Here is a 12,594-nt window from a genome sequence, read left to right as displayed (position 1 = left end):
TTTGAGTTTGATGGAAAGGTTGTGTGAACAGCTTTGTGGACAGAAAAATCACCCTTAGATTACTGGGTAAAACGTTTTGGATAGTGCACTCTAGATGCTTTGTTGTTACCTTTCATTTACATTCAACTGAATATCTGTTAGATTCACTTTTTAATAGTCCTGGAGAGCTGGACATCATCTGGTACTTTTTAGCTTTTTAAAAGGATCTGAAAAAGTGATTCTATTACTTCACTAAAGACATTAAGATAGTATTGAATAATAATTTTTTAATCCCACAAACGGGGAAATTCCACCTCTGCATTTAAGTGAAACACCACATACACACTAGTGAATACACACACACTAGGGGGCAGTGAGCACACTTGCCTGGAGCGGGGGGCAGCCCTATCCACAGCGCCCGTGGAGCGATTGGGGGTTAGGTGTCTTGCTCAAGGACACCTCAGTCATGGACTGTCGGGACTGGGGATCGAACCGGCAACCTTCCAGTCACAGGGCCAGCTCCCAAACCTCCAGCCCATGACTGCCCCCTTTGCTCCTTATTTAATTTATCAAAACAAAACCTTCTATTCCCATTTATACTTTTTTAACATTATTTGAAAATGCATGTCACCCTTTACATTGTGTGCAGATTTCATGATCAATGGACCAAAACAAAGTGCCCAAAATGTCTTGGAAAAAATTCTGGTTCCATTGACTTACATTAAAAGTTTAGGTTTTTTCCTTCTCCTGAAAGTTATTTTGGAGGTACAAGGTTTTGTTCTGACAACAGTGATGTGTAAATCTGTTTTTGTTCTGAAGACTTTTCAAGCTTTGTCAATGTAGCCAGGACCACTGAAACTGAAAATATTATCAAAATATTATTTATCACACATCACTCCACGTGATTCATATTAATAATGTTCTGCATAAATTGCATTTAAATACAGTAAACATAGCAGAACAATAAACCATTTTTATGACCTCCACATGTTCAGATTCTGGTTCTAACTGAGCCTCCCATTAAAATCTCATCTGGACATGCCGCTGACCTGGTCATAACCTTACATTAATCTCTAATTCAGCTCCACGGCGTGTGATATCACCCCCCAGAAAACACAAGTCAGGGGAATTCAAACATCCCCAACATGCATTGTGAAGAAAAAGGGACTAAAGTGTTTTGATGTTCTTCAGTGAAAGCTTGCCAAAAATAACCTACTGTAATGTCCTGTGTATTTGATGGTCAGCACAGCATTTAAACACAGCAATTAAAACCTCTGCCAGCAAACAACAGCTCCATCACACTGTTGACCATCTGTAGTAATTTTATAGAGGGCTATAGCGCAGTGTCCGAAATACAGACATTGTTTTTGGACCACAAACTCAGATGTGTGGAGAATGTAAACTGAACACAAGTAACATGAAATACATAAGAAATGAATGAACTAATTATTCATAAATGTGTCATATTTGAATATAACAAAACGACAGTAAGTCTTGACTTCTAAGGGCTAATGGACTGAAGATTATGTATGTAGCATTACAGTCTTATGATAACAGACTACGTTTCATAGCATACGAAATTGAAAATGTACAATAGATTGTAAAAAGTGATGTTTCGTCTTCAAAATTCCAGAATTTACATTTAGCCCCCCTCCCACCCTGAACACCACCTCCACTGTTTTGATGGAAATCCAGTCTTGGCTCCCTTGGTGCTGGGTTATTGCTGATGTGAAGTGTTTTCAGCCCTTGTTTGGAGAAGAGGTCCTCCCTGAAGGAGATATCGGCATCCGTGAGATGTACGAGAAGGGACGCCCTTTAGAGGCATGTCCTTTAGCGCTGACTGACTTATAAGGGATGTCTTTCTTCAGGGGTCCTTAATTACTGATAAGACAGCAGCTCCTTCAGCTCATTATTGACCAGCGTCAGCCTCCTGACCGTGAGTCCACTCGTCTTTTATTGGCAGGTTGCTCCTCACTTACTAAGAAAGGGTTTCGTCAAAGGACACGAAAGTATGAAGTTGTGGCAATCAGTCCAGTTTCAAGAAAGATATCGATCTCGTGTCTAGCAATGAGAATCAAAGTTGTCGTAAGAGGAACTAATTATGAGTCTCAATCCAAAGGAAAGAACACACTGCAGACGTTATGTATATGACGTACTTATCTATATGCATGAACTTGGATTACATAAGCAGAAGGAAAACAAGTATTCCCATGTTGCTAGACTAAAATAGTGAGACTCTAATATTATTCAGCACCATTCCTTGATCTTCCTCTTTCGTGCCATGAAATCTCACTTTAACTGTTCCAAAATCAGCCGCCGATTCTCTGGACAGACGCCTCTGTCCCTGAGAGTGAACAAGGGTTTGAAACAATGCGTAGAGTCGAGGGAACTTCTCAGGCTGTGGAGTCAAGCAGTTTGCAGCAAACGTGAGTTTTCAGGGCAGTTGCCTTAAAAATCTTCAAATGTTTTCAATGGGAGAACAGTCTCACGTTATACTAAGTGTCTCTAATGACTGTGTAGTTACATAGGAACAACATATGCAACAACAAAGTAACTACTAATGATTTAGTCACTGTTACAGATGGAGTACAGAAGTACACCTTATGTAATTACGCATGCGTATCATCTTCAGTGTTGCCTCGTAAGTACACAATTGTATCTTAATAGTTGTAACAGCCTACTCTTTATCATGTAATTACACAAGAGTAATAACATTAATGTAATTACTTTTGTAATAAGACTGAAACAGCAGTTTTTTTTCCATGTAATAAGTTACATTAAGACGTTACTTACACTGTATCTGCCAGCTTTCCTGACATTTACCTACCTACCTAACTTTATGTTGCTACTGCTGTGACACTATAACCAGTTTCAGCTTTAAACCATTCTGGAATGTGACAGAACAGCAGACGCCCCCTTATATTCATATATAACATCTAACTTTATGACGTTAATTAAATGTGTTGCATTAAACCCAAAGCAACGTCTATATTACCACTGCATTATTACACAGTAGCTACATATCAACTACACAGGACCTGTCCGCTTATTTTGAAGTGTAACATCAGTTAGCACTACAGGAAAGTTCATTAAGTTGATTAATGTGCTTAATTACACAGGCTGCACTTCTGTAATCCAGCATAACATTCACTTTAACATGAGTAGTTACAGTGTTGTTGCATATCACTGTTGTCAGATCAAAACCTCATATCTCCTAAATTGTAGCTTTACAGGAGAAGGTAAAAACATACGCTGCTTTTATTGGAAGTCAATGGGACCAGACTTTTTTCCGAGTAGTTTTAGGCCATTTCCTTTGGTCCATTCATCATGGAATTCACACACAACATATAGGACTCTGGGTTTTTTCAAATTATGTCAAAAACTGGAAAAACGGGGATACGAAATGGAGATACGAGGTTTTCTTCCGACAGCAACGATATGTTGGTCACGTGTAACTACACACTTATTACACACACTTAGTGTAAATTGGGACAGGTAGGAACTACATTGAAAATGTGTATAATGTAAAGAAATGCATTTCAGTTTATATAAACCCAGCAATGTTACTAATATTACACTACTGCACAAAAGATTATGAAATTACAAGAAAGGAGTGCCTACAGAGAAGGTATTCCTTTTCTACTAACACGTTGAAAAGGCGGACCATGGTGGGCTGAACGTAGGCCAACATTAAAGATATTGACACTTGTCCATACCGTACTGTGCAAATGTCAGAGACCATCCTGATTTATTAAAGCATAAGTTCAATGTGAGGGGGGAAAAAAGCAGAAAACATGATTTTTATTTAATAGAAACGGCACAGAAGCCTCAGTATTTAAAAAATATCCCATTCTGCCAGTGCTCAGTATTTTGTATGTGAGTATTTTGCCTTTACAACTATTGTTAATTATCGCAAGGACTTCACAATATTTCACTTTTTTTACAGAAAAATGCCTCACTCATAATTTAATTGTGACAGCAGCTCTAAAGTGAATCTTAAGAGATTTTCTGTATTAAAGCAGCAAATTGCTATGAGGTTTACATTGAGCTGCAGCACACAGCATTATGGAATGTGGCATTTGAAAAGGTTTACATGTTTCAATTAAAATTTTTAAGTTTTCTTATTCAGATCTTCATTTATTTATTATTTTTGGTTTATCTTTTTTCGTAATTTGTAATTGCGTAAGTTCTTTCAACGTATTCATTGAAAGTCCGTTTTTATCTTATGTCAATTTACAGTGAAGTACTGTAATTACTAACCTTAATTACATTTTTTTTAACATTTATTTATCCACATCTGTTAAGAATTTAACTTTTTCCCACATATTTTCCTTTGAATTGCTTTATTTCCAAGTAGACTATCATATATCTAATCCCAAGAGAAATATATCCTAGAACACTAATAACTTCGTGATGGTTTGACTGGAGATTAAATAAACGAAGCCTGGTCTTTGACTTACACTGTACTGTGTGTAGTCACTTTGATAGAATGCAAATGTCTGTTACAATCAAGTTTATATGATTTCTTTTTTGAGCGTATAACTAACACATTTTCATAAATCACAACTCAACTGACCTGTTAAATGGTCAGCACTCATCAATGAAACAGGTTTATGATTTGAAAGCTGGAGCTCAGAATCGACTCCTGGATGAATGATGGGCTTAATGACGCATAAACACTTCCACTTAAACCGCTTACAGAAAATATTTATAGAGAGGTCAGTCGACGCAAAAGAACCTGCATCCACTAAAATAGCCTTACTGTCAAAAATGAAAAGAAGTTAGGAAAACTGGGATCTAAACAGGACAAAGCGAATCAAATCAGAGTAAAATGGAGGGGTAGGAGAAAAAGAAAAGAGAGGAAAAGATGGTGGCTTATGGGTTTCAGCATCTCCTCAGCCGTGCCCGTATAATGATGCTGAAAGCAGCTGGCTGTTTATTGATAAGGAGCTGAGAAAAGCCCATCGTTCTGCCCTGCTTTTCATTCTGTGGCTCTCCGGCTGAGTTAATCACATCTCTGCTGGCCAGCCATGGCGCTTGGCTTTATCTCTGAAACCCCTGGAGGCTCAGGGAGGCGCTCTGTGGCCTTTCACTGAGGCCAGGCCTGCAGTTGTCCTGGCCCTCTTCACAGGCTTGCTGGAGCCAATCGCTCCAATACCTGGCTCGCTGTAACGAACCAGCTGTGCCATTGTGTCAGAAGCTTTGTCCTTTATTGAAGAAATGCGTCCCGTCACACTTCAATGATGGTTACGGATGGCGACCGCTTGGCATTGGTGTTGTTTTTGGGGAACTGCTATTAAAAAAAATACAAAAAGAGAATATAAGACATACATGTTTAAGCCTAGAAAAAGAATAGGCAGATTACAAAAGGAATGAATTACATTATGGAGAATGTATTTGTGCTTAATGGGAATCTTAGTAGCCTTAAATGCAGCAATAAATGAGATCGAGTCTGGCAATGACCATTTTATACCCTTCATAACTTCCAGCAAAATGTCCTTCAACATAATGAACCCATAAGAATCGCAAAATGAGACTTGCGGTGATGTTTAAATGAATGTCAATTAGAGCCCAGCTGATACTCTCACAGATTCTGAGATACAATTTCTGATAACCAAAAATCAATGGACATTATTTTTATGTGGTCAAAAATTTAAAGGGGCATTCCTGCGTACAACTCAAATTCAATGCTATTTATGTTTGTGTTTGTGTATAATGTGTTATTCACTCATTCTGTCATACAACATTTCATCCCTCAACCTCACAGCTTTGACAAAATGTATGATGTAATGGCAGTCAATCCCTAACATCCCTAAAATTCATCACCCAAATGATGTAGAAGTCAGGCCCTAATACCTAGTGCAGGAGTTGGTCACCCAAATGTTAAGAAGTGCTATTTTGTTTATTTGAGCAAACATAAAACCACTTTGGGAGCCACAATATTGTCTGCCCATTTTACCATCTTGGCAGTAAATATGTCTCAGTATGTGCTGATGTGTTGATTTAAGCTAACTAATTTAAGATAAATCAAAACACAGACTTACTTTTCTTACTTTTTACAGATGCTTTTCTCGCATCTCCAGCAGGAAACTTTTCCTCAAAAGTGGAAAAGTGTCTTGTAAAACAAGAACTTGGTGAACGAGAAGACCCCAGCTTCAAGTGTTTGGCAGCTTCTCAATGCAGAATAAACGTATCAGGAAGCCAGCTGAGTGTTTGTAAGTGCAACTAAGTCTGTTTATCTCCAAATTATCCATGCTCATCTTTCTCTTTCTCATTTCTTTAGCTACTAGCTAAACGAGATTGTTATCTGTGCTGCTATGTGACCAGCAGCCTGTGAGGTGGTAAAAGGGTTAATCAGCAGTTCTACATTAACTCCAGTGTTTAAGATCATTTATTGTTAAACTGTGTTGAACGATGAGCAGAGCTTTATTTTACTGTGAAGGAGGATTATTTTATTATTACCTACAAACCTAAAAAAACCTTAAAGCACTGCACAATGAAATGGATTGCATATATTGTCAGTTGAATTTAGTCAAACCATTTTTTTCTACTCTACTCAACTTTGAATTGAGCTTTTACTTTGGAATGGCCCAATGGAACCGCAATGAAAATGAGATTTGATATTTGACAGATTTTGCTGGAACGATTCACCTGCCTGATGTCCTCTGAGCTCTTGAGGGGGGGGAGAGGAGGTGTGATTATACCTTGCTTCGCAACAGCCCACCAGTCGGGTGCTCAGGGGTACTACACTCTGAGGAATTCTTGGCTTTATCTTTGTTGTTGTTGGGCTCGTTGTCTTTGATGATGTCGTACTGACGACAGAAGAGGGCAATCACGCCTGGCAGAGAAATAAAGACAAATATAACTATGAGAAAAAAATTTAATCAGAAAAACAAAACTGTATTCCTCAAAACACATCAATATTGTTGCATATTGTTACAGTATGAAGAAAATCTTTTCATTCATATTTCATTCAATTATTCAACTAACAGTGACCTTAACTCGTGATGATGTCTTACAGAATATTCATGCTTATAAAAAAATATAAGATTAATTCTCAAGAGTGAGTCTTGATGAGAGGACACATGTCTACTTAATTCTATTTACCTGTATTCAACCTCCACTGTGTCCAGTTAACCTGGTCATGTCTACCTCTGCCAAGTTACCCCAACCCTATTTACATGTACATTCAGTTAAAACTTGATCTGGATCCAGTGAAAATCCAACCTAACCCAACCTATTTATGTGTCCATATATCTCTGCCCTATTTAACTGCAATCAAGCCCACGCCCGTTTCCCATGGCCATTTAATTCCTCCCTACTTATGTCCAATCAACCAGATTTTTCCTTTGATAATTCACTTACTGACACTGCTACAGTGGTTTGGTCAGAGTAGAAATGTGGCAGCCCTTACCTGCCCACATGATTAGCACCACCACAATAATGATGAGCTCCCCTGCCCTGAGTTGAGTGGTCTGCCCCACTTCTTCCATGGTGACTTCGTCTGACAAAATAAATGGCAAATATGAGTTTATGAAGAGGGTACATGTAAGTAAGTGATACTTTTTTAATCCCACAAACAGGGAAATTCAACCTCTGCATTTAACCCATCCATGAAGTGAAACACCCACATACACACTAGTGAGGACACACACACTAGGGGGCAGTGTGCATACTTGCCCAGAGCGGTGGGCAGCCCTATCCATAGCACCTGGGGAACAATTGGGGGTTAGGTGTCTTGCTCAAGAACACCTCAGTCATGTGCTGTCAGCTCTGGGGATTGAACCGGCAACCTTCTGGTCACATGGCCAATTCCCTAACCTCCAGCCCACGACTGCCCCCAACTCCTTTGTTCGGGAAAATGACTGTGTGAATATAGCAACCAACACATTTTCACTTACGTAGAAATTTTCATTTTTTGAGATCTAAAGTTTTATTCACATTTTTGACACAATTAAAGTTATTCCAACAATGACGATTTCTCTGAAGTCTGAAAGTGCTGTTTTTCAAAGTTTATTACTCTTTAAAAAGGAGCTTTTCCAAGGGTTCTGAAGGCAGTGGCTGTATAAAGAACCATGACATGTTAAAGAAAAAGTCCTTTGCAATTCAAAAATGGCTCATTTTATGTGTTCAATTCTAATATTGCTTCAGTTGCCATCCATAAAGGTCAGTTTCTGTTGTTGTTCTTCTTATTATTATTGTTATTGTTTGGTTTAATTTCTATAATCTTGTTGAGGGAAAATCCATTGTGTATGATTCTATTAAGCTTCTATTATTGTTGCAGTTCTTTACACCTTTAAAACCTTATTTGATTCCACAAGGTTTCTTTATTTAAGGCAATGTTCAAATATCTGAAAACATTTGAGTGCATAAACGGCTCTATGCACAGTTCACTGGTTTCGTTCTGGGTAGACCTTTTGTATTATGGTTCTTCAAAGAACTTTTACAAAAATTGGTTCTATTATACATCAAAAGGATATTGCTATTTTGTATTTAGGTATTATTTACACTCTTATAAAAGGGTTCTTTAGGCCTTTATATTAGGGCTACACTGTTAGAAATAAACATATTACGCAGGTACATGATTCATTCATCAAGGTACAAACAATGTAAATGTACCCTCAAAGGTACAACAGTGGTTTTAAGGTCCATTGGTGTACCTTACATGAGTCTTTCCTAGTGGAAAAGTAGATATTTGTACCTTTTCATAATCAAATGTTTTAAATCAGAACATTAAAATAAAAAGCCTGCAGACGAGGCGGGGTGTGGAGTCAGTACAACATAGAAAATATAATTTCAATGGATTCTGGTACAAATATGTTCCCTGACTAAAGGTACTGGGATGTACCCCTGAGGGTACCACCACAGTGACAAGAGTAGTACTGCCCCAGTACCTTTATTTTTGAGAGTGTAGGTTTTTTAAACCTTTTGAACTGAACATTGTTCTTCATAGAACCATGTTTTCAGAGCATCAAACCTTTTTCCCTATGAATTATTGTTTTATAAGGCCTAATGTTGCCATCATAAAGGAACTAGTTAGGGAGAAGGTTAGGGAACCAGCCTTGTGTCTGGAAGGTTGCCAGTTCAATTCCCACAGCTGACACAGTCCATGACTGAAATGCCCTTGAGCAAGGCACCTAACCCCCAATTGCTCCCCGGGTGCTGTGGATAGGGCTGCTCCCTGCTCCGGCCAAATGTGCTGACTGCCCCCTAGTGTGTGTGCTCACTATTGTGCATGTATGTGGGTGTTTCACTGCATGGATGGGTTAACTGTGGAGGTCTAATTCCTCTGTGTGCAAACGCAGTAGGCTAATGGTTCTGATTCTATTCTGCTCCAGAGAGACTCAGAATCAGAGTTTAAAACTGCTTTGGGAGATGCTGCATGGCTTCAGTGGGTTTTAAAGAATCTCTTAGAGAACCTTTTAAGATTCCAGATAAGTAGAGACAAGAGGACAATAGCTTTTGGAGGAAACCTACAGAATCCCCAATTAGCCATCCACTGGGCTAGCCAATGGACAGAATGAAGTGTCCAACAAATACCAAATATCAGATCAGAGATATTGATTCTGAGAGTGATTAAGAGCAGAAGACAGTCACAGCATGCTAACCAACTCAATCAGCTGTGCTTCAAACAAAGGGTTTTCATCAATAAGCGTCCAGAAAGCTTTAACGCTAAAGCAGCACTTCAGTAAGGTTTGTAAGTCTTTCCAGATCTGGAAACTGTACCGTATTAGATGTGATCTAATATTAGAACTGGCTTAAATTCGGGCTTATGGTATATTATACACCGATCAGGCATAACATTATGACCACCTCCTTGTTTCTACACTCATTGTCCATTTTATCAGCTACACTAACTATATAGATGCACTGCAGTAACACTGATGTGGGTTCATGGGGGTCCTGACCACAGGGTAGAACAGGGTAACAAAGTATCAGAGAAGCAGATGGACTACAGTCTGTAACTGTAGAACTACAAAGTGCAGCTATACAGTAAGTGGAGCTGATAAAATGAACAATAAGCATTAAAAAAGGAGGTGGTCATAATATGCCTGATTGGCGTACGTCAAAAAGTAGACACCTGCTAATTAAGTGTTTCTTCTGAAATGAAGGGCATTGTTGGTAAGTTTGTCCTGCTTTGCTGTATTTGAGTTGTATTAAGGCTTTACCCTTCAATGAGAATTGTGTTTGATGTGTGATATCTAGAACATGTACCTTTACCCTTAGAGGCCTGTCTCTCGGATTCTTTCGGCGTCCTGAAGCGCAGCGGCTCGCTGGGTGGACTGGTCCCATGCACACTGATAGACTGCACATGCACAATGTAGTCCGTGTCTGCCTCCAAATCCCATAACGCACAGCTGCGAGTGGTCGTGTTCACCTCCTGTATGAAGCGTAACATCCGCACATCCTTCTTCTGTTTGAAGGAGGAGGCGCAAAAGTCACTGCAGTTGATTATATGAATACTACTAATAATTGAACATGAATAGCATGTTTCATGCATAGAAATGCTGCTCAAGCTGCTTCACAAGTGCATAAACAAAATCAAAAAAGTGAGAATGTAAAGTGTCCCTATATAAACACACCATGATCAAAGCCTGGAAGAAAATTAAGTTTTCAAATATTTTTCATTTGAACAACACATCTTTTTTTTTAATGCTTACATTTTAAATACACTTTAATACATGCTAGAATTACAGCTCACTCAGTGTGTTAGATTACCCCTGCAATTAAGCTACTGTTAAACACCTTAATTTGCATTAAAGTAGCTTTATGTATGTAATTTGCAGACATACTGAAACAAAAGTGCATTTAAATTAGATTTCAGACTATTAGACTAAATACACTACTGCTCAAACACGGGTGCCTTTGTGAAACATATTAAAGAATATGCTTAAACATATTATTAAGAACCACTAAGCACAACTTATACATACTTAATTAATGTTAAAATGTTTTCTGCCTATAACTGCCTTTTGTTTTCTGTAAATTAGAGCAACTTGTGACGCAGTGAAGTTAAATTCTACCACGTTTGAATCATATTTTACATGTATGCTTGGGTGTATTAATATCTATATTTGATGGGCTAGTTTGAGTTATATTGCACCTAAGCTTTAAGAAAAGTCCATGCTATAATATATACTTCTAAATAAGACAATTAATTTGATGACAGTTAAATATTTTGGATTGAAATTGTATTTTAATACATTTTTGTGTTGAAAAATACATCTGTTCAAGTGTTTATTCCTCCCAGTATACTAAAGTATAATTTAAAATGTGTATATTTAAAAAAATATTTTCAGAAATGCAGAAATAGCAATATATTTAATGATATTATATTTTATATATGCATGTAATTTCATTGCATTCTGCCAGATGACCGCTGGGATAGGCTCCAGCAGCTCCAACGAGAAGTGGCTTAGAAGGTGTGTGTGTGTGTGTGTGTGTGTGTGATATTTATTATATTACTATTGTATCTATACTTAAAACATACTATTTGTGTGTTTTTTTTATATAATGGACACCTTTGAAACGTGTCACTATCACATTTATATTAGTTTATTCGCTTGATTTGTGCAAAACCAACTTGGGTAAAAACATTTCTCAGATTCAAGATGAGGACGAGCTCAAAGTCAAGCTGAGCTGAGACGCTTTAGCTACAACAGCTGCTCTCAACTTCCTCTCCAAGTACAAAGTAAAGTTTTTCAGAGGATGAATTATAAATGCTTGCACATTTTTCAAAGGACATCTGTCATTCACTGGAAAAAAGAGAGCAAAAGAGAAAGAATAAACGATTCATCATTGATTTGTGTTAAACTGAACTGTGTATCTAGCCTTCCCTCTCCTTCCATTGCTCCCTCCCTCTAGTTTGTATTTTATGTATGTAGCTGTTCTTTGAAAAACAAAAGTTCCTAAATAGTTCTAGGTATGGATGTACTGCTCTAAGAAAAACATTTTATTGGGGCAGAACCTTCAGACCATGTAATGAGGGGTCCAAGCACTATTTTCCAGGCAGGTCTAACTGGGCAATTATCATAGTGCCCTATTTAGATCACACATTTTTCTAAATTATGCAGTGAGCACATACAGACAGCTTAGTGAAAGAAGAGCAAAGCCATTCTGCTTTTGTTCTCTCTCTCTCTCTCTCTCTCTCTCTCTCTCTCATATATACATTTTTTTTTCCTGTAGAAGATTAATGTACTTGTTGTAGTTGTTGGTTGTGAAACCTTATATTTCATGATTGACAGACTGCCAGCATTTCATTGATCCTATTTCCTCCCTCTTTCTCTCTCTCTCTCTCTCTCTCTCTCTCTCTCTCTCTCTCTCTCTCTCTCTCTCTCTTACCCCATACCTGCTGGGTGATGGCAAATCCAATGACAGGATCTGCATCTGGGATGTCCCATGTCACTGCAGCAGAGTTTGCCTTCAGATCCCTAATGGACACATTTACAGGAGGGGCTAAACTATCTTCAGACAGACAAAGAGAGGGAGAAAGACAGAGAGAGAGAGAGAAAGAGAATGAGGGGGCAAAGAGAAAAATAAAGTACACTGCAACAAATAATAATAAAAATAACCAATACATTTTGATCTGATGTGTGATGAGTGTAACTGCTTGAA

The 12,594-nt window shown here is 38.1% G+C and overlaps 1 protein-coding gene across 10 annotated transcripts in view; it reads right to left on the bottom strand.

The window, feature by feature from the left end:
• Positions 1 to 668: 668 nt before the first annotated feature.
• The window catches only part of fndc5a (fibronectin type III domain containing 5a), a 23,133-nt gene continuing 11,207 nt past the window's right edge, over positions 669 to 12,594 (bottom strand). For 2 of the 10 annotated variants that reach the window (XM_037538274.1, XM_037538269.1), the window contains exons 2-6: positions 12,329 to 12,440; positions 10,195 to 10,393; positions 7,394 to 7,483; positions 6,684 to 6,817; positions 669 to 5,272 (exon numbers count right to left, since the gene is read on the bottom strand). In XM_037538274.1, the coding sequence (XP_037394171.1) occupies positions 5,210 to 5,272; positions 6,684 to 6,817; positions 7,394 to 7,483; positions 10,195 to 10,378 (471 nt within the window). In that variant the 5' untranslated portion in view covers positions 10,379 to 10,393; positions 12,329 to 12,440 and the 3' untranslated portion in view covers positions 669 to 5,209. Of the gene's footprint in view, positions 5,273 to 6,630; positions 6,818 to 7,393; positions 7,484 to 10,194; positions 10,394 to 12,328; positions 12,445 to 12,594 lie in introns of all 10 variants that reach the window. The other 8 variants (XM_017720999.2, XM_037538272.1, XM_037538273.1 and 5 more) reach the window with 8 other exon arrangements.

Source organism: Pygocentrus nattereri, chromosome 5, assembly GCF_015220715.1.
Source record: "Pygocentrus nattereri isolate fPygNat1 chromosome 5, fPygNat1.pri, whole genome shotgun sequence".
Taxonomy (NCBI): domain Eukaryota; kingdom Metazoa; phylum Chordata; class Actinopteri; order Characiformes; family Serrasalmidae; genus Pygocentrus; species Pygocentrus nattereri.
Note: the sequence above shows the minus strand (reverse complement) of the source record. Positions and strands in the feature narration are given on the sequence as shown.